The sequence below is a fragment of the Carettochelys insculpta genome, chromosome 16, assembly GCF_033958435.1.
Source record: "Carettochelys insculpta isolate YL-2023 chromosome 16, ASM3395843v1, whole genome shotgun sequence".
In the NCBI taxonomy this organism is placed as follows: domain Eukaryota; kingdom Metazoa; phylum Chordata; order Testudines; family Carettochelyidae; genus Carettochelys; species Carettochelys insculpta.
In genome coordinates this window covers 23,018,511-23,043,342 of record NC_134152.1, presented here as the reverse complement: position 1 = coordinate 23,043,342, position 24,832 = coordinate 23,018,511, and the positions used below count along the sequence as shown (strand labels likewise).

General features: G+C 43.2%; 1 protein-coding gene across 4 annotated transcripts in view; it reads right to left on the bottom strand.

Annotated features, from left to right (window-relative positions):
* Positions 1-24,832, bottom strand: part of EEF2K (eukaryotic elongation factor 2 kinase) — a 45,602-nt gene that overhangs the window by 5,566 nt on the left and 15,204 nt on the right. For 2 of the 4 annotated variants that reach the window (XM_075010334.1, XM_075010335.1), the window contains 15 exons: positions 22,882-22,982; positions 21,083-21,143; positions 20,053-20,090; positions 15,801-15,972; positions 13,822-13,971; positions 11,569-11,701; positions 10,760-10,887; positions 10,101-10,296; positions 9,701-9,768; positions 8,349-8,426; positions 7,434-7,496; positions 5,844-5,978; positions 4,599-4,787; positions 4,000-4,124; positions 640-818 (listed from right to left, as the gene is read on the bottom strand). In XM_075010334.1, coding sequence (XP_074866435.1) covers positions 640-818; positions 4,000-4,124; positions 4,599-4,787; positions 5,844-5,978; positions 7,434-7,496; positions 8,349-8,426; positions 9,701-9,768; positions 10,101-10,296; positions 10,760-10,887; positions 11,569-11,701; positions 13,822-13,971; positions 15,801-15,972; positions 20,053-20,090; positions 21,083-21,143; positions 22,882-22,982 — 1,816 coding nt within the window. The remainder of the gene's footprint in view (positions 1-639; positions 819-3,999; positions 4,125-4,598; positions 4,788-5,843; positions 5,979-7,433; positions 7,497-8,348; positions 8,427-9,700; positions 9,769-10,100; positions 10,297-10,759; positions 10,888-11,568; positions 11,702-13,821; positions 13,972-15,800; positions 15,973-20,052; positions 20,091-21,082; positions 21,144-22,881; positions 22,983-24,832) is intronic. The other 2 variants (XM_075010336.1, XM_075010337.1) reach the window with 2 other exon arrangements.

Here is a 24,832-nt window from a genome sequence, read left to right as displayed (position 1 = left end):
CTGCTGAGTCTCCAATGTTTGCTCCCTAGAATACCACTGCAGTCAATTGGAGTTGAGGGTGCTCCGTACTGCCAAAAGGGATTTGCCGCACTGCAGCATTGGAGCTGGTTCAGGCCTCACTCTGACATCAGCAAAATATCACTTGACAGTTTAGTTTCATATTAGCTTGAGCCATTACCGTTTCAGCTCGAATCCCATGGCATCGGTGAGCACAGTTGTTTTACACTGTGAGAATAAGCCAGCTCGTAAGTGGGAAGGTGCTTGAGGAAAAGAAAAAGTTGGTGGCTCCAGAAACCAAACCAGGATTCTTGCCTGCAGTGAGTCCTGACTGGACCTGCCTACTCATTACTGGGGGACTGCCTCAGCCAATGGCTTCCACTTCGGTGCGCTGTCCCCCAGTACTGCACAGAAGGGGGCACCGATGAGGTACAGAGGGACCAGCTTAGAACACAGAATAACTACCTGCAGGGAAAAAAGGTGGTACTGCGAAACTGTTGGTCTGCGTGGGTGGAGCTTGGCTTTCTCTGCCCTGATTTCCATGCCGTATTGTGTACCAAGACTCAAACAAATATTAAGGAAAACAGACGTACACAGGACCACCAAGTACACCCACAGGGACAGACCAGGTCAACATCTTACCTGATCTTTGTGGATCCTTGGCCAGGTGGAACCCTCCTGTCATAAACATCTCAGCTTCCCTTGCCAAGAGCAGATACCGGGGCTCATCCTGAGTTCCATCGTATTCACCTCCTTCGTCATAATCAGACATATTCAGTGCAGCATTGTACCAGTGCAGCGCTTCCTTCCAGTCTTGGATTCTGAATTTAAAAATAATTTTTAAAACAGGTTACCCTGGGAAATGCAGTTTTACTTCAGAGCTATAGAGCTCACTTCCACTAGGTGCTGAGCACGCTGGCCCAATCAGCAACGTACTTTACCACGTGCTTACATTTAACCAGGTGATTGGTATCCACTGAATACGTATTACAGGATCGAGACTCCTACTGATAAATGGGGGACTAAATTTACCTGAAATTCACAGGGATGAAATCCTAGATTGCAACAGCTCGACAAACTATCACTGGTTTTGGAGGCTGCACTTTTGTACCCTAGAATCTGAGCTTTCTTTTAAAAAATAAATAAATGTCTGGCCTGCATGCTTGTAGAGATAAAATTAAAACTGCAGCTGCAAGTGTAAAATGATGTCAGTCTGAGCCTTAAGAAAGAAGTGTGGTGTGAATTGACTGATTCATTTCAATATGAGGTTAATTCTTAAAACCAATGCTAATTTAATATCAATTTTGTTAGGTGTTTCATTGCCGATCAAAACATTTAAAGAGATAACAAGGCACGATTTTATTATAAAGATCTGCACAAGTGACTATGCAATCAACCACAAAGCATCTTGTTTTTGGCATCCCAAGTAAGCAGAGTTTGGTTTGACCTTTGGACAGTATCACAACTTCACTCACACCTGTTCCCCCTGCATTCTAAGCAGAACGATTATATTACTATCATAGAAGTCTAGGGCTGGAAGGGACTTCTGGAAGTCATCTAGTCCAGCCCCTTGCCTGAAGCAGGATCAACCCCAACTAAATCATCTCAGCCATGACTACGTCAAGCTGGGACTTAAACCTATGTCCCATCCAAGATCGGCATTATGAATAAGACAAAAGGAAGAAGGGTATGCTCCCTTATCCATCACCTGGTGTGTTTGGTACTTAAGAAAATTAATCTAACATTGTAATTATTCTAAAATGTCATTTTATAAATATAAAAACATTAGTGAACAAGATGCTGTGTAGTTCTTGGCAAATCACACCTTGTATTTTTGGAGTCACAGCCATCCTGCTGTAATTCTGCCTCTCCTATCAGCCTTTTCCACTATAAGCTCCGAATTTTACAAGCTTGCTTAATAGCCTAGCTATAAAAATTCATTATCATTAAACTGCTCCAAAAATGAAAGCAGCCATTTTAAAGTTAGAATTAGAGCAGTGGTCCTCAACCAGGGGTACATACACGTGCCATTTGGGGTACACAGTGGTCTTCCAAGGGTACATCAACTCATCTACGTATTGGCTTAGTTTTACAACAGGCTATGTAAGAAGCACTGACAAAGTGAAGTTTCATACAGAATAATGACTCCTTTATACTGTTTTATACTAATCCCTGAACTGTAAGTACAGTATTTATATTCCAATTGATTAATTTTATACAGTAAAAATACGTAAGCCATTTTTCAGCAATAGTGTTCTGTGACACTTTATTTTTATGCCTGACTTTGTGAACAAGTAGGTTTAATCCTGTAGTATGCAAGACAAAGCAGACTGCTGAAGGGCATATGGCAGTCTGGAAAGGCTGAGAACTACTGAATTAGAATGCCTGCCATATGAAAAGACATTTTCCATACATCACAAAACTTTAAATCATCACTGATTTAAAATAACACCATCAACTTAAAAAAAATCACATTCTCTGAAACACTTTATTATTAATTATTAAAAGGAACAGCTAGAATGACAGGACTGAAAGCAATTAGAAAAATGATTATTCTCCTCTTTTCAGTGTATTTACTTTGGACATTTGAGAGCACATTGTTTACTTGCAGTTTTAGTATCTCCCTTGTATCAATCGGTCGGTTTCCCTTGTTTGGGTCTTTCATAATGCACCAGGGAAGGAATGATTTTTTTTTAAAATAGGAAAATGTGATGGTAAAAGCTTACCTGAAGTGACTTCTAACTTCATTTTAAGTGACTACATTTCACAATGACCATTTATTGTACAAGTTGAACCTCACTATCTTGAGCTCTCTCAGCCAGCAAAATCTGTAATCTGGCAAGATTTTAGTTAACTGTATGATGAATGATCTCTTTTGGGTGTGACCAAGTTTCCCATAGTTCCATAAAGTTTGTTTACAGCCACTAGTCCTGGCTCTCAGTGTTCTGTGCTGTTATTTACCTGTAATTTACCCCTAAATGTTTTCTAAGCACCCAGTAAGCATTGGAATGTTGGTAATGTGCTGGAAAATACTGATCTCTGGCACCAGTCAGGTCCCAAGTGCACCAAATTTGAGAGGTTCAACCTGTACTCATTTATACCATGACCCTTACTTTTTGAGGACCTGGCCCTACTCCCACTGAAGCTATTGGCAGTTTTCCTCTGACCTCAGAGGAAAAAGCCTCAGGCCTTACAATAAGTAAGGGGGGTGGGGTCGCTGTAATGAAGTACGCTCGTGGGAAATCCTGCCTCGTCCTTTGCAGTGAGGAGTGCCCCAACAAAGCAGCAGAAATTGTGTGGTTCTCTTGTGCAGAGGCGAGTAGGCTGCTATGTGGATTTATTAGTCACTGTCTCTGGAGAGTGAAGATCTGCATCCCAGGATTACTGCAGCTACACTGAGGTCTGGGGGCAACAATCTCTTAGCCTTATTCACCCATACACCAGAGTGACTTCAGCATCAGGGCCGTATTCAAACATGCATGTACAGTTGTCTTTCACATCAATGGGACACGTGTGGAAGTATCCAAGAGTAGGATTTTTCTCTCCATCTGTATCACTCCTTCCCTTCTATGATGATATAATAGGCCAAATTCTGCTCTTGCTTATGTAACATCGACAGACAGAACCAAGCCTGGGACCTTTGGAGCTTAGAGCATGAGCCTCTACCACTTGAGTTAAAAGCTAGCTGCCTCTCAGTCAAGGCTGTAAAGGAGACTTATTCTCTCTCTAACTGCTCTAAGTGCTACTACAAGCGAACAGTGAATCACATGCAGGAGGTGCATGGGTTCCACTTACAGCAGTGTGAATCTCAAGTATTGCCATAAAATTCCATAATAATAATAATAATAATAACAATAATAATAATAACAACAACAATAATGGTTAGCACTCATGTAAGTGAGAATCCTGCCATTTTAAAATAACCTGCATGGACAATCAAACAGTCTAACCTACAATAAGTTATTCATTCACACATGCACAGACACGTTCACACAACAGTACCTGTTTGAACCAAGATTTACACCTGTGTCATAAGCTCTTGCTACCAGAATCATGGAAGGCCGGTCTCCAGCTTCTGCAGCTCTCAGTAAATAATCAAATCCTTTTATTCTATTTTCCTGCGTATCCTTTGAAGGCAAAAGCAGAAACAAATATGAAATGAATAGGTCTAGAATTTCATCCTTCCTTCTCTGCAAGTACAACCCTTACCTGTAAGTACAAACCCAAATGAAGTCAATGGGAGCTCCAGGCCTTTTGCACTTTCTGAAAATGAGATCCAAGGTGTCCAAGTTGGGCACCAGAAGAGAAGGGCCCAAAATCAGAGGCCAGTGTTGAACCTATATACCTCAGTGATTTACCTACAGCTATGAAGTTAATGTGTGCCAAAACCAGGAATAAAAGCTGGTTATCTTGTTCCTAGTTATATCTCTTAAATCACAAGAGCCTTGTTCTTGCAGTCAAATGAAAGCCTGGGATATGTCCATGAATACAATATGAGTGTTATCACCAGATAATGTGCTCTGTTGCTCCTGTTCTAGACAGGACAGGAACAACCCCAGCCCACTTCACTTTGTATTTAAGTATTTTCAGTATTTCTGTACCTCCAAAGTGACCTCTGAAAGAATGTGATGTGGCAGCTGGGAATACATGAGTCCCAACCCAACAATGGCTTCTAGCTCTCCACAATCAGCAGCATGTGCCAGGTGAAAGAGAGCAGATTCCTGATCCCACTCCTGATCTTTCTCACAGAAACGTCCAGCTTCGTGGTAACGAACCATGGCCAGGTGCACCTACAACACACCAGGAGTGAAAGTTTATTTAGAAAAGTTAAACAGACATACTGAGTGTGAACCTATGGCAGCAAAGCATGTATGTGTGTGATTAACATTAGGCATGTGAGGAAATCCTTGATCTCAATGGGACTACTCATGCTTAAAATTAACCATACGTTTAACCGCTTTGCAGACAAGCAAACTGGGTGGGGGAGTACAGTTAGAAGAAGAAAGTGATTGTGCACGAGAGTGAAATTAATGCTTGTGAGGGGAGCTGATCTGATAATCCTGAGGACTAACAGGCTACTAATTTCCCTATAAAACAGGCACAGGACGGCAAGGAGCAATTATAAACCACTTACACAGTGTCTTCCTCTCGCAACTGGACCATATGGTAGTTCTAGTTCAGGCAGTAGACTCAAAGACACAGACCTGGAGGAAGGCAGCCTTCACACAAGCTTCCACCACCTGGCCTCAGTAATGAGTCTTTAACTCTCATCTAGTGGGACTCTAACATGCATGTCCCTATGCACCTGTTACAGCCATTGGTCCCTTTAAAACAGGACAGATACATGACTAGGACAAAACATGTGTCCTACAGGAAACCAGATATATGGCTTTTTGTCTCATATGTGGGGGCAAGACACAGAATCTCTGGTCTGGAACACTATGGTAACTAAGAAAAGTCTATCTGGGTAAGGGAAGTCAGAAGAGAGGGAGATGTGTCCTCCTCTTTCCCATCTGCAGGAAGTGGGAAAGGTCTTTAACCAAGGTTGAAACCTGACTCCATCAAAATCCAGGGCAAAAATCCCCGTGACTTATGTGGCGAAATGGGTTCCACTCCAAATATTTTCTTTTATTTTGAGCTACTGTTCAGTAATAAACTCTCCTGGAGGAAAGAGACATGGAAATGATCTCCAGGATCAGGGCTTTTTGTAAGACTGCCCTCATCTGCTCAGAATTGCTCTTTTCTTGTCTATGCAGTTCCCAACTCATCGATGGGGCAGGGGTTACCATATAAACAACAGATACTTCTCAAATTAGAAAGAACACAATTAAAAGAACCGTCAACACCTTCCCAAGGATGGATTTCCCAATTTTCTTTTCAAGTTCCAGCGCATTGAGTCTCTGAACTTCCACTGCCACACAGGATGGTCTATGGATGTGGACTCTGGAAGAGTTGTAGAGATTCCACTTCTCCACACTGACCTGAGAAAACCCAAAACCACACGTATTACAATTCGTACTTGAAATAAAAAGGTGTCATGTCACATAACTATGTTACCTTCCAGAAACTGAAGGGTTTGTTCCAGCTACTGGTTGGCTCGCAAGTCTTTTAATGTGGAGGACTGCTTTAAAAAGCCATATTGGTAGTTGCACAAAAATGCTACCACTTTTCTCTTTAAAAATCTCCGGGCAGCTCTCCATTTCTAAGTGCACTTAAGGCAGCAAACAAAACTAACTTTGCATATTGCAGCCCTCAACAAACCACAGCAGCTAAAACAAGGCAGCACAGTTAGGCTTTGCTGGATCAGGGCCTATCCTTAACTTCAAGCACATGAACAGTTCTGTTCCAGTCAATGAGGCTATTCATGCTTCAAGTTAAGCATATGTTGAAGTGCTTTTCTGGATTGGGGATTTAAACAGCAGCAGTTTAGATATTACTCATGCTCAACAGGATCAGGGGAAAAGGAAAAATGTCTCAGTAAACATGCTACGAAGGCTGGGCAGACGTGCTAGTGTTTGCTGAACTGGTCCAACTGAAACTGTAACTGACTTGCAGTAATGCTTATTAATGAAACACATTTTTCCATGACCATGGATGAATGGGAATCACTAGCACTATACAAAACCAATAAAAATTATTCCCATTAAAGAAAACCTTATAACAGATATTTAATATAGAATTTCAGTACATTAAAGTTGTTTTCAATTTCAACTAACTACAGTGCAAAAATTCTGAAATTCTAATGAGCATTCCAGTGTCCAACACAGGAGCCACATGTGGCTATTTGGCTGGTTGAGTGTGGCTAGTTGGCTTGAACAACAGATATATTTTCAGAGTAACGTGGCTAGTTCGCTCCTATAGTGGCTACTACTTCAGAACTGGTTGGACGCTATGGAATTAGCACCCTTTAAAGAAATTTGACTGCTGTCAATAATCTTTTCCTTTTCCTACACAGTACATAGCCTTAGTTTTGTTTCTATAACTACAGCATGCCTTTGATAAAGAAATTATAAAATTTACCTTTTCTAAAAACGTAAAAGACAATACTTATTTTTTAAAATCACAGAGAAAATGCATTGCACAGCTATTTCAACATACTTCAACAATTCTAGGCTTCCCAAAAAGACCATCCAACCATGTTTAGGGCACAGTGCAACAAATATAGCACAGAAAGGCTATCAAATCCTGTTATGTAAAGGAAACAAAAACATAACAGTTGCATATGTGAGAAATTCATGCAGAATTAGTAGTTTACCCACAAGACCGTTTTTAATGGTCATAGAGGGAAATGAGAAAGGCAAAATCATTAATATAAAAACTTTGTGCAACAATTAAAAGAAAAGGAAATGAATGGCTGATGTAGTGGGGTGAAGTAATGGATAAAAAATAGGCTAGAATGGTAAACTATGGTCTACAGAGATTTCTGCTCTATTTACCCTTGCAGAACTTCCCAAACTGTCTTCGTCAGATTCACGTCTTCGGTTGCAGTGTGAATGGCCCTAAGTTAATGTAAAGATTTGTATCATTTAATTTATGTCTCGTGTGTTCTATCCACTGCTTAGGAACAATTTTTTACCAGCAAAATTAAACAGTGATTTATGGTGAAAACAGCTTATTTTGTTTCTCCTCACAACTTTGTTGCAATCTATGAAAGAAGCTTGTTGAATCAATAAAACTACAGTGCCGAAACGTTAACTCTAGAAAATTAATTATTCCATTTGACAGATAAAAATGTCATCTTTTGTCTCCTCAAAGATCTGACAAAATTTTAAGCACAATTTAAAAGATGTTTAAAATATTTTTAAGACAGGAAATATTTCTTTAAAAGCTTATGATTTATAAGGGTAACCACTAGTCCCGCAGAAATTGTGTTCAAGTATCCTGTCGCAGTCCCTGGAAGGCGTTTTGGATTGGGCTCCGCGTACAAGTATGTTTTAATAGTTGACAGAAACATTAACCTGTCTCAGGTCACATAATATGCAGCGGACCTGGAAAGCGAGGGGTGAGCCAGCGCTGGTCTTTGAAATTGAGCCATACTCCTAGATCTTCATTCTAACAGGAAACCATGCATGACTGTAAACCACAATGCACAGAACCTCAAGAAACAACATGCAATTGGAGTACTTCTAAGACCATACTCAAACCACTCATTCCTTGCAAGCAACTGCTAATTAACATATTGGAGATGAGCAATCTATTTTAAAAACACAGGGAATGTCTTCCTAACTGTTGTCTATTCACTCATGGCACAGGTCAGATCAACAGGATGAAAAGGAAATATGAACTATTTGAGTGGACTGCCCCATGAGGCCATGGGGCCTCATTAAATCCAAAATAAAGATCTAATTTACCCTCTCTCGATGATCCATATCTTCCAGGTCGCTTCTCTTTTCACTGGGGTACCCACTGTCCCCACCATTTTCAGAGTCCTACAGGAGACCAAAATGAAGTTGCACAGCATCTGAGTACCAGTACATTCTCTTGTAAGGATCTCATCCTGCAGACACTCATACTTCCACTGGCTTGAGTGAGAACGGCCAAGAGGCCTGAAGGAGGTTGACTTTTTTCTCGTATGTCCTCCCTTGGATGCTTGTATCCAGTTTACCAAGAGTATCAATCTCAGTTGCCAAGCACTTGCCTAGACTAAGAAAATACCCCAAAAAGCATATACAGGTTGAACCTCTCTAGTCTAGCACCCTCAGGACCTGACAGGTGCCGAATGAGAGAATTTTTCAGGCAATGTGAAGTAAGCATTGTCTAGCAGCATTACCAACGCTTCCACTGCTCTCTAGGCTCTTAGAAGACATTCAGGGGTAAATTACAGCTAAATAACAGCACAGAACACAGAGTGCTGGGACTGGTGGCTGTAAAACTTTATGAGACCACAGGAAACTTGACCACACCCGCAATAAGTGGACATCTGGCTAACTAGAATCATGCCGGATTACGGATGTTGCCAGATAAGAGTGTGCCGGACTAGAGAGGTTCAACCTGTCGCTGTTCCTTCAAGTGACTTCTTCTAACTGGCATTCAGAGAGACGAAACCCACACAGACATTATTTGGCTTTCATAACACGGCAGCATGCATAAGTCCTAGAAAGATGACATAGGTGCAAAGAAATGGACAGGCAGCTTTACTTTGCATTAAAATATATTGGACATAAATGAACTTTTAGAACAGAAAAAATAAATGGCCACTTCTGATTAAAATATAAAATGTTCTCCCTTTATTAGGGATGGCTGGTGCACACGGGTTACATGGACTTCTACAGCAGTGTTTCTTAAACTATGTTCCACGTAACAGTGGTGTTCTGTGAAAAACTCAACAGGTGTACCATGAGCATTTGGAAAAATACACTTATAGTATAGATTTTCTGTTATGAAAGCCAGACACAGTGTTACTTCTTTATAGCTATTATACATGATTAAATTGCTTAATTTTGTTTTTGCTATGCATGTTGCTGGGCTTTTTTTCTTGATCAGACAACAATATTTTTTGAAAAAAAATGTTCATAGGTGTTCTGCATAAAATATTATTGTTTGGTGTTCTGTGGTCTCAAAAAGTTGTGAAAACACTGTTCTACAGCACTGAAGAATGGCACAGATTTTATTGCTTTTACTGCATGATGCCCACATGCAATACTTCATAGACGACATTTACTAAAGCAAATGCAAACTCATCCTTTTTCAGAAAAACACTTACCCTTTGATTATCAAGATGGTCGTGGTCTTTGTGAACTAAGTTATCCACTTCGTTGAACACAGGCCAGTCTAAAAAGAATACATTTTTATTTGTTATTCTGGAAATAGATGATGGCGTATCAGGAAGAGGCTCTGGATAACATAATCTTACTTCTGTTACAGGGTTTTCAGGAAAATACCTCACAGAACTGAAGATAGTGAAGTTGAAACACAGACATGTTTTTGGTTCTACTGTTACATAGCAGAAATATGTTTAGACCTGGCAATGGTAGAAGAGGAGCTTTGAGAAGAAATAAAACTTGACATACAGTAAGACAAGAATCGGTGTTTATTAAAATACCCAGAAGCCCAAGGCTAACTTTCACAAAGTCATGTATAGAGAAGGCAGATGGCTCACTCACGAAGCATGTCCATTTTATGTGGTGTTGCTGAGGAGGGAGAAGAAGGCAAGGAATCAAATGCCACATCGCTCATGCTTTCATCTCCAGAATTCTCAGACAGGCGGAAAAGCAGAGGAGGCCGACTACCAGAGATTGTTCTAACTCGGCTACTGCCACATTTTTCCTCTGTGCCACGAAGAATTGTCTTAGCAGATTCCTTGGTAAAAGAACATGAAAATCCTATCACTCATGCTTTCCTTCACTCTATTTGAAATACAGTGAGCTTATGAACACACACAAATATTTAGCAACTGGTTCATACATAAAGAGACATGTATACATGTCATGTGCATGCATATACGTATGTATAAATGAAAACCACCACGGATGGCATCCCTGCCCCACTGAAGTCTATGGGAGTTCTGCTATTGATTTCAGGGGGACACTCCTGTTGAAAGCAACTGGAGTTTTGTTCAATTAAAGATCAACCTATCTGCATCTTTGTTCCCATAATTATCTGTTGTCACCACGATCTTCAGAACCTATTCATGATTTGCGTGATTTATGATCTCTTTCATGAAAGCATTACGGAGGTTCATGCTCATATCTACGGCATCAATTTAGGAACCAATAGTGGATAACTCAGCATCAGATTTTATACTTTGCATGAAGACACTTACAAGCAGTTTGTTACTATGATCCAAGACATGCTTCTCTTTAGGTGAAAGATCAAAAGGTGTAAGCCCCATACATTTGCAAATCTTGTTACAGGCATGAGAATGAAAGAACAAAGCCATACCCCGCACACCTGGGGATAAAAAAAGAATTTAGAAAAGAAAGATTTCATCAGTGAGTGAGTGTATACACACACACACTTTATATTTTAAAATCTGATTGCTTTTCTCCATCATCTCTCTAAATCAATGTCAGCAAAAATGATAAAACATAATAAGCTTTTGTTCTAATACATGTAAAATATATTGCAATATGTCAATAAAAAACAGGGTAAAATTCAATCCCATACAAAAGACGCACACAAATTCTAGGCAGATCTGAATGTGAGAGCAACTGGAGCTTAAATCAAAACCAAGATTATTCCTCCATCCACTCCACTGGATGCATTCCAGTGATTTAGTGGGGAATTTAAATGGCTGGGATTACTGCTCTCAAACTGCAGGAAGCTTGTTAATTCCATAACTTTGCTGGTTAAGGACTAGAGCTGGGAGGATGTAGAAAATATTCACCCTGACTCAAGACCAATTTTTCTTTTCTAAAGTCACCATTTTGCAGAGTATCCCATGTGGCTGAGGTACCTTCGGATACACAATTACACAAATTAGCAGGCATTCGAGGTGAAAGTTTCCCTGTTGTTCTCATTCTTATCAGGAGTTTGCTGGCTCTTCTCATAGCGAAGCTAGTGCTGCTCAGCAGACTGCTCAGAAGGAGAAAAAGCATACATCAAAATATTAACTAGCACTGTTGATTTTACCTAGGTTGCCATCTCCAAAGTCTGTGCCACTCTCTGTGTGGATCTGAGGGTCTGTATAAAGATCGCCAACTCCCTGGATATCAACAATAATGAGCTGATGTCCTGAGCGCTCAAATGTGAAGTGGCTAAAGGCCTGGAGAGAATTGTAAGATAATTAAGTAGGGGAGAAGGGAATATAGTCCTCATTTTATTCAGCACAACAAAATACGGGACTTTGTTTTTCGATTTTAATTTTTGACTGACACCTGAAGGGCAATTCACAACGACACCCTGGGCATGATTCATCACTGACAAACCTGATAAATCAGTGTAAAGTTAGAATAAGCCTCTCTTATTTTAGGCCTGGGGTAAATATCAGAATAATAAAAGCTAGAGATGGAAAAACCCTACTACATCAGAGTCCACCCTTGCAAGAGCAGGTACAGCCCTCCGAGACAGAATCAATCCAAGACCACAACTGGCAGCAAAGCTGGGTTGCCTTACTCATGAGAAATCAACAGGAAAGCTTGTGTAGGAAAGCCAAAAGGATTGGCACATGGCCTGTAATTTTAATTCAAAAGCAGGAAAGAAGCACAATCTATTGTTGACAATTGGCTGAATATTACTTTGCAGATCTTATGTGAATCTACATTAATCTCAGTGAACAATATTAATTAAAACAATGGTGTAAACCTAAAATTAGTTACAGTACAAACTCTATTATCCATCACCCCTGGGAAACTAGGGATGCCACATAATAAAATGTGCCCGTTATTTGAGCTGGGAAAGGCAGCTGGCATGCTGGTTAACAGAATGTGCCAGATAGCCAAGCGTCGGGTAACTGGGCTTTTACTGTAAACACCGGGAGGGGGCGGGATTTGCTCTCCAGGATCCACATAGGGAGGGGACCAAACACGGAAAGGGGGAGCTCTCCATAGTGAATGCTAGTAGAAGTGGGGTAGGATACCCTCAGTATGAAGTAGATGGGCTGTCAGGCAAGAATGAGAAGTGCCAAGTAGGCGAACTGAGGGGGAGATGCATAATTCCTCCCTCCCATACTGAGAATTCTACTTTCCCCGGGAACCTTCCTCCTTTCAAGGCGGAGTTCAGAGGCAGCCGTTGTGAAAGACGGAACTAAGGCAAGCAGCAGCAGGGCGTGGGGGTCACAGGCTTAACACAAGTAGTCCTGTATCCCCAGATCTCAGAGTTATGGAGTTCGGGGGACAAGCCCCTGTCTTTTACCAGTCCCCAATTGCCAAAGGGAAACGTGAGCATGCTCACAGAGCTTTCCTTTCTCTAGGGTCGCCTTGTGAACTGTCCTATAAAGGTGTGGTGATCTGGCTCTAGGAACAGAATTAAGATTGCAAAATGTGTAACTGGGCTCTTTAAATATTGCATTTTAAGTGTGCCAAGCACACAAATAATCCTCTTTTGCATACAGCTGCAGCTGGGATGGCCTTCAGAAGGGCTTGGCAGGGGTATGGGATTTGTTTTAGATTAATATTTCAGTGCAGCAAATCTTATGAAACATTTTGTTCCCAGCCTCTGAAACAATAGTGCTAATTCCACAACCTACAAAAAGCTAATCAGGAGATAAAATCCTCCATCCACATTTAAGCAATGAGGGAAATATGAAAAAAACTTTAAAATGCTGCCTGTATGGTGCCCTCTAACATTTGTTTTAATCCTTTTGTTGGAGCCATGAGATTTAAATGGATTACATAGGTTGTTGGTTTGAGTGAGTGAGCTGCTTTATTGCTACAACGACAATTCCTAGTTCCTTTATTCAGAGGCCAGAATTAATGGCCCAGATCCTTAGCAGGTGTAAATTGGGCAAAGACAATAAAGCTATGATGATTTACTCCAACAAAGTACCTGCCCCCTTGCTTTTATCTGGTATACTGATTTAGCAGACTACCATTCAGGAACTAACCCTTTACTTCATTATAAATCTGCGTTTGCAGAATCTGCCCTTGATAAAGTTGAATACTAGTTTAAAAAAGGCTCAATGATCCAGGAGGTTGAATGCTTTCACTGAGGTGCTGAGCACTCACAACTCCCACTGAAGCCTATGCAAGCCAAGTATCCTACGCAGTCCTCAGGAAGCACTCAGAATCTGGCCAGATCTGGCCCAAATGAACATAGCCAGTGCTGCAACTGGATAAATAAATTCTGCACCGTCTTGAAAAATCTACAGGGTCTCTTCTTGATAAAAAGAAGTGTCTCTCTCAGTACAGCCAAGCAAATCCCCCCAAACCACCGCTGAAGTCTCACTTGTGGGGTAAGGCGAATGTTGTCATCTCGTACGAATCCAGAGTTTGAGTTGTATTTGATGTACTTCCCCTCTATGTAATGTTCCAAATGAAACAGGGGCTTCCCAGGTCTGTTCTTCATTTCGAGAATGCTGGTCTGCACTATGTCAACCTGGGAAAGGAAGCAAGAAACTCTGACAAATGAGCATTCTGTCTCAATCAAGAATAATGCATGTGAATTCTGCAGCTAAGCAAACTTGGGCAGTGAACAGTTGCAAAGACAATGAGAGTGGAGAGTCATGTGCTCTTGGGGTTGCTGGCAGAATGACACAAAGCAGCAGCAGTTCCTGAAAAATGATTTTACTTCTATTTTTCGCTTGAAAGAACACAAGACAAATCCTTTGGAAAATATTTTAGCAGCTATTGCAATTTGATTTTTACTGGGCACTTTTGAAGTGCGTTATAAACAAGCCACAACCCTGTATTCACGCACAGAGATGGATGTGGCGTACCATTTGCAGTAACTACTGCATACACTACCAGGCCCATATGCAGGAGGGATGCAAACACACCCACCCCCTTGCGCCGCCAGTCCCACCCCTTCCCCACTCTGCCTCCACCCTGACCAGCCTGGCAGGGATTACTGGAGCAGGTGGTGGTGGTGGCAGACACAGGGAATCATGCCCCCCCATGGCCTCTCTCCCCCCTCATTCACCACACAGCGCTTTGCCACTGCCTCCTGGCCCGCTGAGCCCTGCTGGGCAGCTGGAGGCTTCCAAGCCACCTGTGGAGAAGCAGCCTCAGCAGGTTGAGGTGCAGCACCGCATGGTGAGTGCTGGCCAGGGGTAGATGATTCCTGGTGGCTGCAGCTGCTGCCCAGCCCCTGACCCAAGTATCTTCCCCCTCCTGGGCCAAGCCAGGGGAGGGCAGATCTTTGGGCTGAGCTGAGGTGGGGTGGGGGTCGGGGTCTTTGGGCAAACCCAGGGGGTGTGGTGTTTGGGCCAAGCAGGAGGTGAGGGGTTTTGGGCTGACTGGGGTGGGGAGGTTGGGTTAAATGGGGGACTGTGTTTGGGTGGGAGATGGATGTTGGGGCCTTGCAGGGGTGACTGAAAGGGGGGGCAGGACTGGCTGGAGAGCCAACGGTGGGCAGGGGGAAGAAGACCACAGCTTGTTGTAGGTGGGGAGTGATTCATATTTACAACCAATCAACCAACCCCCACCCCGAAATTCCTGTGTGGAGGCCTGACTACAGCAATGCAGTGAAGACCTGCCCTTCGTCTTTCACCATTCGCAAATTCAGAGTGATCTGGTAAACCCCCATGCCCCCAAGAGGAAACACTGCATCTTATTTTAGGAACCTCTTGGCAGCCAGTGCATTTACGGATCAAAATGAAAGTCACTGGGAAGTGTGGGAGGAAAAAAACTGCTTTAACAACAAAGGGCTATTTCACCATCAGACATGCCTGCTCTACCCTTGAAAAAGTAAATCCAGAGCAATACGCAAGGCTCCAAAGCCAGAATATGACTCTCAATTTTCACTGCTGGTACATCCTTCTTTCTGTTCCTCAGACCTCAATGTTTGGGCAGTTCTTGCCTCTTTAGAACCCCATCTATTAACTATTTGCTAGACAAACAACTAGATTGCAGATGACAGCACATTTTATAGTATCCCTGATTCTCATTACAGCAGGTGTATGCTTGGACCAGGCACCTAGAGATCTCAACTAAAATGCCTTAATTTTGCCTTTGGCTGTTCTCTGATAAGTTAGATATTTGCATATAATGCCCTTAGACTCATGTATGACACACAGCACTTTCTGTGTTTTTATCTTGTTAAAATACAACCACCATGAAACAATTATGGTCCACGCAGTTTTATCTGAGCAATTAATTGGCATTAACCATAATGGGGTATGCACAGATAAATCCTTGTGAACTGTTTTGAAAACTCACCCCTTAAAACAGAAAAACTGAATTGCTACTCTTGGTGCATTGTGATACCTGCTTTGGTGGCTTGTGTCGATTATACTCCTCTCCCCAAAGTTTTGCTTCCATTTGAAGTCGTACATCCTCAAAGTAGACCTCCCTGTCTACAGTCTCAATGTAACGCTTGGCAACATAGTTCAATGCACCTTTCCAGTTCTGTGTGTGTAAAAAATTGGACAGCTTTTTCCTGAAAGGCAAAACAAACTGGAGATAAAAGGGTTGCTTAGATCTTTGATTCAATATTCCCCCACTCCCTCACCTCCCCAAACACCAACATTCAATGTGCCAAATTCTTCCCTCAGCGGCAACCTAAATCAGGATCTGACTGACATGGAACTGATAACAGAGTTGAAAAAAGAAGTCTGAGCTCATCGCAGGGAGGCGGGAGAAAGCGGGTTCCTGCATGAAGCCTTTGCAACACACTAAAAGACAGCCTGCAGCACAGCAGAACCACCACAGGGCTTGGCTGCTGCAAGGCTGAACTGCTTCCTATCTTCTCACATCCCTTCTGATCTCACAACAGAGCACAGGTCACTGGCATCTGTTTCAAGCACTTGTCATAAGTCGATCCCTTTGGCTTGCACAAAATTAAAGGTGGCTGCAGCAAACTTTAAAACTTTAACAGAGAGGAAACAGCCATTTTCTCCTCTGCTAAGGGGAGACTGCTGCTTACATAGTGTGAGTAGCTACTCAGTCACCCTATGGGTAGGAACCAATGTTGCAAACTGGAGTCCTTTCACTGCCCGTCTGAAGCACTGTCAATATACAAGTCCTTAACACATAAACATTTAAGAGTGTAGAAAGACTGACTGGAGAGGGACTGTTAGGGGCCAACTCATGAAAGTCATGGGAGCACGGCTGGGTGGAGAACCACACTGCAACCCGTCAGTGGGCCAGATGGTGCCTGCCCTTTGCATGGGTGTGTAATCAAACCGTGCCTTTGCCAGGGTGCCGAAACACAAGTCAAGTAGAAAACAATGAGTGTCTAGACCTCAAAGGCAAAACTTTTGAATTTGGGGTCCTCAGTTCCATTTGCTCTCTCCTTTCACCTTTCCCCAGACAGACAACAATAGTGTGCACTATGCCTATTCATATGGGGCTCAGGAGCTATGTCTACACTACAGTGATCTTTCAACAGAAGTTCTCCCGGAAAAAACTTCTTTTGAAAGAGAGTGTCCACACACACAAAAAAGAGGCAAAAGATTGATCCATTCTTTTGATAGCGAGCGGCCACGCAGCCTCCTGCTCTTTCGAAAGATCGGGCCAGGGATCGAAAAACTGGGTGCCAGGAGGACTGCTCCTTTGAAAAAAGGGCCCCCAGGGCATCTACGCACTTTTTTCCAAAAGAATCTTTCAAAAAAAACAATACAAGAAGTCTTGTTGCACCTGATAGGCTAACAGATATTTTGGAGCTTAAGCTTTTGTGGGCAAAGACCCGCTTCGTCTGATGAAGTGGGTCTTTGCCCACGAAAGCTTATGCTCCAAAAATATCTGTTAGCTTATCAGGTGCCACAAGACTTCTTCTTGTTCTCGAAGCTACAGACTAACACGGCTACACCTCTCTGATACTTTTCAAAAAAAGGTGCTCTTCCTCATCTGGGAGAGGAAGGGAGCTGCCAGGAGAAGTGCCGCATCCTTCCAATTTCAGATCAAAAGAGTACACGGTGTGTGCAGAAGTTCGGCAGGTTCTTTACAGAAAGGGCCAGCGTTTCCAAAAAGAACTTGCTCGTGTAGAACCAGCCACGGAGAAAGAAGAGACACGTAGACTTTCTATTGGGCGATTTAGTTTAACAGAGGGGACAGCAAAAGCTATGAAGACAGACTGGAAGTACAGATTGAACCTCTCTAGTCCAGAATTCTCTTGTCCAGCAACATCCATAATCCAGCATGATTTTAGTTAGCCAGACGACTACTTATCACGGGTGTAGCCAAATTTCCTGTGGTCCCATAAAATTTGTTTACAGCTACCAGTCCTGACTCTCCGTGTTCTGTGCCGTTATTTTAGCTGTAATTTGCTCTTAAATGTCTTCCAACAGCCCAGTAAACAGTGGAAGTTTTGGTAATACATTAGACAATGTTGACCTCCCATGGTTCAGCAAGTTCTTTTGTTCGGCACTGGTCAGGTCCAAGGGTGCTGGATAAGAGTGGTTCAACCTGTAGTAACCTCTGTCTTAGGCAGACACCCCTAGCAAAATGGGCTGAGCAGCAGCCATCTGCAGAAGGAGGTGGGGAAGATAACACAGTGTCTGAAGTCATGTCCAGCTAGCTCCCAGTGGTTCTCAAACTATGACCAGTGACCAGCAACGGGTCACTGAATCTTTCTTGGTCATACACAGAATGACATTCCTGGGAACCAAGCAGTACCAGTTAAACTCTTTTGCTTCCCAAGATAGGAGTGGAGAGGTGTCCATGAGCTCTCCCTCTTGCAAAATGGTTCAGATCAAAAGTACTGAAGAGCTACTGCTGTCTAGAAAGGGAGCCCATCACACTACTGCAGGGCAGACACACAGTGGCTATGACACACAGAAGGGGTAAGCAGGCAACAGTGAGAGATTCTGATTCTAAGAGTTCCAACAGGGATTTCAGAGCTGTTTGGCTCCCAGGGAATTAACCTCTTCCTCCCAAGAGAAACCAACTCACATGCTCTCCTGCAGCCAGCACTCTTCACTGTTTGCTAAGCACGTTGCAGCCATTCTGAGGAGTGAAAATTTATGGTGGAAAGATATCTACATGCAAACGAGCAGCAATCAGAGCAGAGCCCAAGTCACTCAAAGACAGAAAAAGGAAGCGTTTGATTAGGAATCTCAAGGGACCACTGCAAATGAACTATGTAACAGCCAGGAGAAAAGAAGCTGAGGAAACACGTGTGAAACTTGGTTAGGTATAAAGTTTGCGAAAAATGACATAATGATGAGATGCAATTTACATTTACAGCATCTTGGGCCAGGGACACAGACAGGGAGGAATTTAGTTATTTACAAATAAGAGCACAGAGCAAACAAGACAAACTAAGGCCAGTTGCTTCCAAACCACTGCAGCTGGTTCTGCATGAACAGAAATTGTTTGCGGTGCCTCTATATCTGCCCAGGTCCAAGCAGTGGGCTGAACAGCTACTTTGTCTTATGTACTTGGTTACTGGGTACACTGGACTGCCACCAATCAGCAGATTCTCTTTAGCACCCCCTCACCCCCACCCCCCATTATCTGGATCAAGCAGTCAGAGGCAGGGGGAGCTGCCTGATGCATGCACGGGCATACTTCCAGGAGACATTAGCATCCAGAGATTGGAAAGGGAGGGGATTATTTTCCAGTTCCATCAAATCTACTGCTGGGTGCTAGTACCTATAGCTGCATCCTCATTCTCTGAGCAAAGAGAAGCCCTCTCCATCCACTAACTTATCTTACTGGGAAGAAGGATTCTTCTTCCAGTTCCACCTCGTTTAGAATGGCATGAGGGTAATTATTCCAGAGCATCTGATTCACATTTAATTGTCACCACAATAGGTTTCTGGTTAGAAGTGGGCATTTCTGGTATCTTTTTCTCTTTCACCTGAGTCCAGCTATTTCTTCCCCTTTTACTTGTCCAGTCATGGGCCTGCATTTGGCCTTCCAACAACTGCAGACTCCCGCAGCCTCAAATTACATTCATAATCATTCCAGCAAACTGGGAACCTGCTAAAAATGGAGCCTGGTCTCAGAGCTTCTGCTTTTGTGTGAGTGGCTGAGCTACAGCAGGTGTTGGAAGAGTTAAGTTCCAGCCCTAACTTTTACAGCTCTAAATACTAGACAATTGATGATGTCAGTTTGGGGCTACTGAAAACCACTGTTCCAAGAGTGATTCAGGAGAGATGCCACCTCAGCTCCCAGCATTCACCAACCATGCTGACTGCATTGCTAGTGCATGCTCATTCTACTATCCCCGCAGGAGAAAGCAACATGTCCCTTTTGTGGTCTGTCCCCTATGCTGTGGCTAGCACCCTGGCAGGATACAAGGAGAAAGAGTTGCAGTAGTGCCTGAACTCCATGAGAGAACGTAGCTAGGAGGACTCCTTGCATCCTCCTTTCCTTGCATGCCCCTGTGACGCTCACGCACAATTTGGCCCTCCACCAGGAGCTGAAATGCGGTTCTCCAACAGGCCACGGTTTTACTCTTTTCCTTCATTCCAACCCACCTTGTCAAGAAGAACAATTATGTAAAGCTGCTGCACAGAACCACTACAGGAAATACTGCAAGGAGGCCAAAAAGAAAAAGCTAGGGTCCACTTACGTTCTGAAGCACTCCCGCATTGCTCCACGGCCAAAGGGCTGGAAAATAATTTAGAGACAGTCACTCCCACAAAGTTAATCTTTAACTGTATCTGACATTTCCACAATCCCTTTTCTCCTGCCCGATATCGAAGCAACTCACGAATTAACCAGATAAAACACTGCTTGTAATGCGTCTCTCTCTGAAATGGGAATGGCAGTAACCACCTGGCCCAAAGCAGTGGGGAAGGGGAGTCTGGAGGAAAGCACATGGGGGTAAATCTCTCCTTTTCCACAGAAAAGTGCTATGGGTTCTGGAATGTCGCTGCAGGACAGATGGGTGTTTGCTTTTTAGGACCTGTGCAGGCTTGAGTTAGTTTTCTTGTTACTGCCCAAAACAGATGACTTAAAAATTCCCAAACCCAAATTTAGCTCTGAGTGACCAATGCGCCCTGCGGACTGACTCCACTCTAAATGCCATGCACTTCTGCAGTAACAGATGAAGCAGCTTCCAAAACTTCCCGAGTGACTCCTTGTTTTAAGCAGGTGGTGATGGTGGTCCTGCTTTCATCAGCAGAAAACACTGGCCATTTTTTCCCCCGAAGAGCAGAAATTATTTGGAAGCCTCAAAAAGACGAGGCCGCTCAGACTGCTAGGCAGGGGGCTGTGGGTCAGTCTGCAGCTGTGCTCAAAGCAACCATGACAGCAGGAGCCAGGAGTGCTGAGAAAGCAGCATGCTCAATTCCTGGAGGGGAGTGAATGTCTCATGGCACTCCTCTCTGGTTGGCAACTGCTCAGCGGCTGCTGGGTGGGGGAAGAGCTGCCTCTACATGCTGAGCTACTCCAGAGAAGGGAGTGCTATCGTGACACAGAACCGTAAGGGAAATGCAGAGGAATGAAGTGAGAACCGAGAATGATCCTGAGATTGGGGAGCCTTTGTTAAAAACCCTCTGTTAGGCACCTTCCCTGAGCTTAGTCTACGCTGAGGAACTAATACATCCCACAACTGCTACTAACATTACCAGGAAAGACAGAGACAAATATGTTCTTACTTGTGAAGCCATTTTGATGAGCACTTCATCCTCAACCCACTCCCCAGTAACTGCATTGTACCTGCAAAATCAGAATTCACAATACTTCGTAAAATGTTCAATGAACCAAAGACTGTTCCCTGGCTCACTGCTGACCCTAGCTGACTGGGGCACTGATGTAATGTTCTCTCTTTTCTTAGGCCTGGTCTACATGAGGCATTAAAGTAAATTGTAGAGATGCAATTCTAGCAATAGACCTCTCCCGTTGACCCCATTTACTCCTCGTGAGACTGAGGACGACATGGGTCAAATATTAACCCCAGGCAGTTCGATTTTGCATGTCCCCACTAGGCACATGAAATCAAACCCCAGAAGATCAATCCTGACCAGGCTGATCTTCTGCACAGTGAAGACATTCCCCTACAGATCTCTGAATCTCTCCTCTTCCCCGCTACAAAGGGACTTAGGAAAGAGCGCTGCAAAGAACATCCGCAGATGACCACGCTGAGACCATCCTGCAGCTTGGCCACCAAAAAGCCCTCTACTCCACAGCCCATGCAAACTCTGCAGCAGAAACTAAAGCCTCGTCCGCATTACCAAATGGGCCTGATTTGCTGTTATGTCAAAGCCCCTCCAGGCTGCTCTGACAATGCAAACAGGGTGGAAACTGTCCTCTGAGGATATCTGCTGCACGCTCCCTGGCTAGAGCTGAGCTGACCTAAGCATTCTACACCAGCCCTGCTCCCAGGCCCTGGAACAGGGCAGCTTGCAGGCACAACCTCACTTCACTGCACTGCAGCTATTCTCTACCTCCCAGCGCACACAGCTGCCTTGGGAAGCAAAGCATAAACTAAGAGTAGCTCCAAGGCTACTAAATCCTGTACCAGGAGCTGGGCCTGCCCCAGAATGGAGGGAGTATAAAGATGGCCTTGCCTCACTTCTCCTCATCCCCTTTTTCCCCATACAGGAGTGGGCCAACTAAAAGTTGTATCAGCAACACTTGACTGTTTCTAGCTTACCTGTCCTAACCAGCATGGATAGATTCCCTTCCCCACCCTCAGAAACCAGCCCAGCCACTCAGTTTACAAACGACTTCCCTGGACAGCCGAAACATCACAGCTTTCAGTGGAAGCAAAAACCAAACCCTCCTCTTTTAATCTGGCTATTCCTGTAACCCTCCAGCAGCACTATCATTATTAAAGAGGCAGAAGTAGTAAATAAAGACCAGTTCCTCAAATTTCAAAACATACAAAATGCTTCAGGGCAAAGTGTGAGCCCAAAGGGCACCACATGCAGCTCAGGGGGTAAGACTGGTCTCAGCACATAAGATAGGCTGTGCTTTTCTGTTCCTTTTAAGGGTTTATGTTCCAGCCGCATGGAGCAGTGCTGCATGGTCACATAGAGAAACTGCTATTTCAGGACCAGCACAGAGTGTTACAAATGGGCAGAACTGTTTATAGCTTCAGATGCCATTACGATTTGGTTACTTTCCTTCTTGGATTAATTCTGCAGAATATTTATAAATCAATCAGCAACACCCTTCTCATTCACCTCCTGTGTTTCTTGCAATCCTGGCACTTTTAGAAATTGCTGAAGTGGGTGAGTTTATAAAATCTTACACTATATTTTGAGTGAGGACAGTCTTTATAAATGCTCCATTTCATTTTAGACAATTGTTGCTGTGGATACAGATAAGCACCTATTTATCAAGATAATTACACAGACTGTACCAAAAAATGAACATAATCCTTTGAAATATGCACATGTAACCCAACGGAATCTGCTTAACATCACTATTAGAAGTAGAAACGTCTACAGACCTATAACGTGTGGCATATTCAGTTTCAATGTCCTCAAGATGAAATTCTGCCCAGGGATCAGGCATGTGTTTAGCTTTCTGAATGGCATGTCTCCAGGCTTCCTATAGAAGTTAAAAACTAGCAGGTTATTTATATCAAAACCACCACCACCCAATGATTACATGCTTTTAATCACATTATCTGCTGTACATCAGGACCTCAGTGTAGTATAGAAAAACAGGCAGGCAGACCCATGTACTCATGTGTGTCCATAGGGTGCTGAGTGGGGTGCATGGACCATCCTGCAAGCATCTTTTTAAAGGAGAATAGTGAGATTTTTCTAATGGCTTTCTCTTCCCCTTTTTGTAATTCAGTGGTCCCCAAACTTGTTTTTCTCGTGTTGTCCTTTACCCTTAATGGAACCTGTCCGTTCCATGCTGTCCCCCAGGAAGAGCCATTGGGAGTGCAGCCATGGCCAGAACTAGGTCTGTGAGCAGTGCTGGGAGCTGAGGCTGCACTTGGGGCCCTAGCCGAGGTGGGGGCAGAATGGGCCTGGGTAGTGTTCCCTCCTCAACTTTGCTAGGCCCAGCTGTGCCCCCTGTACGTTCCTCTGGGGCAGGGCGCACTCCATTGTTTGGGTGCTACTACTCTACTGGCATTGCTTTGGCACAAAACACCATCCACCATGTGCCAGTTTCAAGTGCAGTGGTACAAGCACAGAAATGTAAAGCACCAGATTCTGATTTGATTTACCCCACTGTAAATGCAGGCGATAATTTGGTTGAATACATGCAGATATAAACTCAGCACAACATGCACAAAATGCAGCAATTTTATAATTTTCAATGTTTATAACAGATCTCTGCAATCACATTTAGCAGCCAACGTTAATGTTAGAGAAATTTAAAGAGAATTACATTGTGATTGGAAGTAACACGTCCTACCAGTGCAAGTGAAGAACAAGTTTGCTTTGCACAATAATATCAAGGAAAATAAAGCTTTGTGATAACCAAGACCTCAAAAGCGAGCTCGCCACAAGATGCAAAAGCAGAAGAAATTATGTAAGAAAAATGGATGCTGATTATTATAGTTCCAGACAAGTAGCTATTTCAGTCTCCATCAAATCACAGTAACTCTGAAAATGCATCTGTTAAAAATTCAAGTTGCTCCACAAGTCAACCTAACACTTTTCTCTTCACACTTATCTCATGACCCTATTTTCACATTACACAATGGCCAAAGCCCCTGAGGTTTAATCCTGCAAAGTGTTAAATGCATCCTGCAAGATGCAAAGTACCTTAAATCACTATTCATGGGAGTGAGTAAAGGGCGCTCAGCATCTTGCCTGAGCCGCTCAGCATTTTGACAGCTTAGGCCCTTTGGCAAGAAACACTGATTTCTGGACCACTGTTTGTCACTTCTGTGACTGAGTTTGCAGTATTTAAAATAGTTTTGTTTTCAGAAATTAAATATGCAAAAAGCTAAAAATTATAATATAAATATATATCAACACTGAAATTGCTTCACAAATGCTTCGTATTATATAAAAGCAGGGACCTTTATAAAATAATTTACATTTTCAAGTGCCAAGAGGTCCATTCTATTCCAATGGCAAAGCAGCATATTCTAAAAGCAAATGACAAGCCCTGCTTTCTCATCCGCAAAACCCAGCCACATAAAACACACACTAAATGAAATCAGTTTGAAAATAGTCTCTGTTTGGCACATGACGCTATAGGGCTGCTTGATGTCACATGATCTGATGAGCTACATGGGAGCCTCCATTTGCAAGCTGTGTATAGGAAGGCATTGGATAAGAACAGGGACACACCCTTAAGCTCCACTGAAATATACCTAATGGATTACAAGACACCATGTGGTCATGTGGCGTAGGAAGAAAACTGGCCGTCTAGCGGTGTTTGGAGAGTGTTTTTTTCTCCTGGTCTCTGGGCTTCCCCCTCGAAGGTTATGA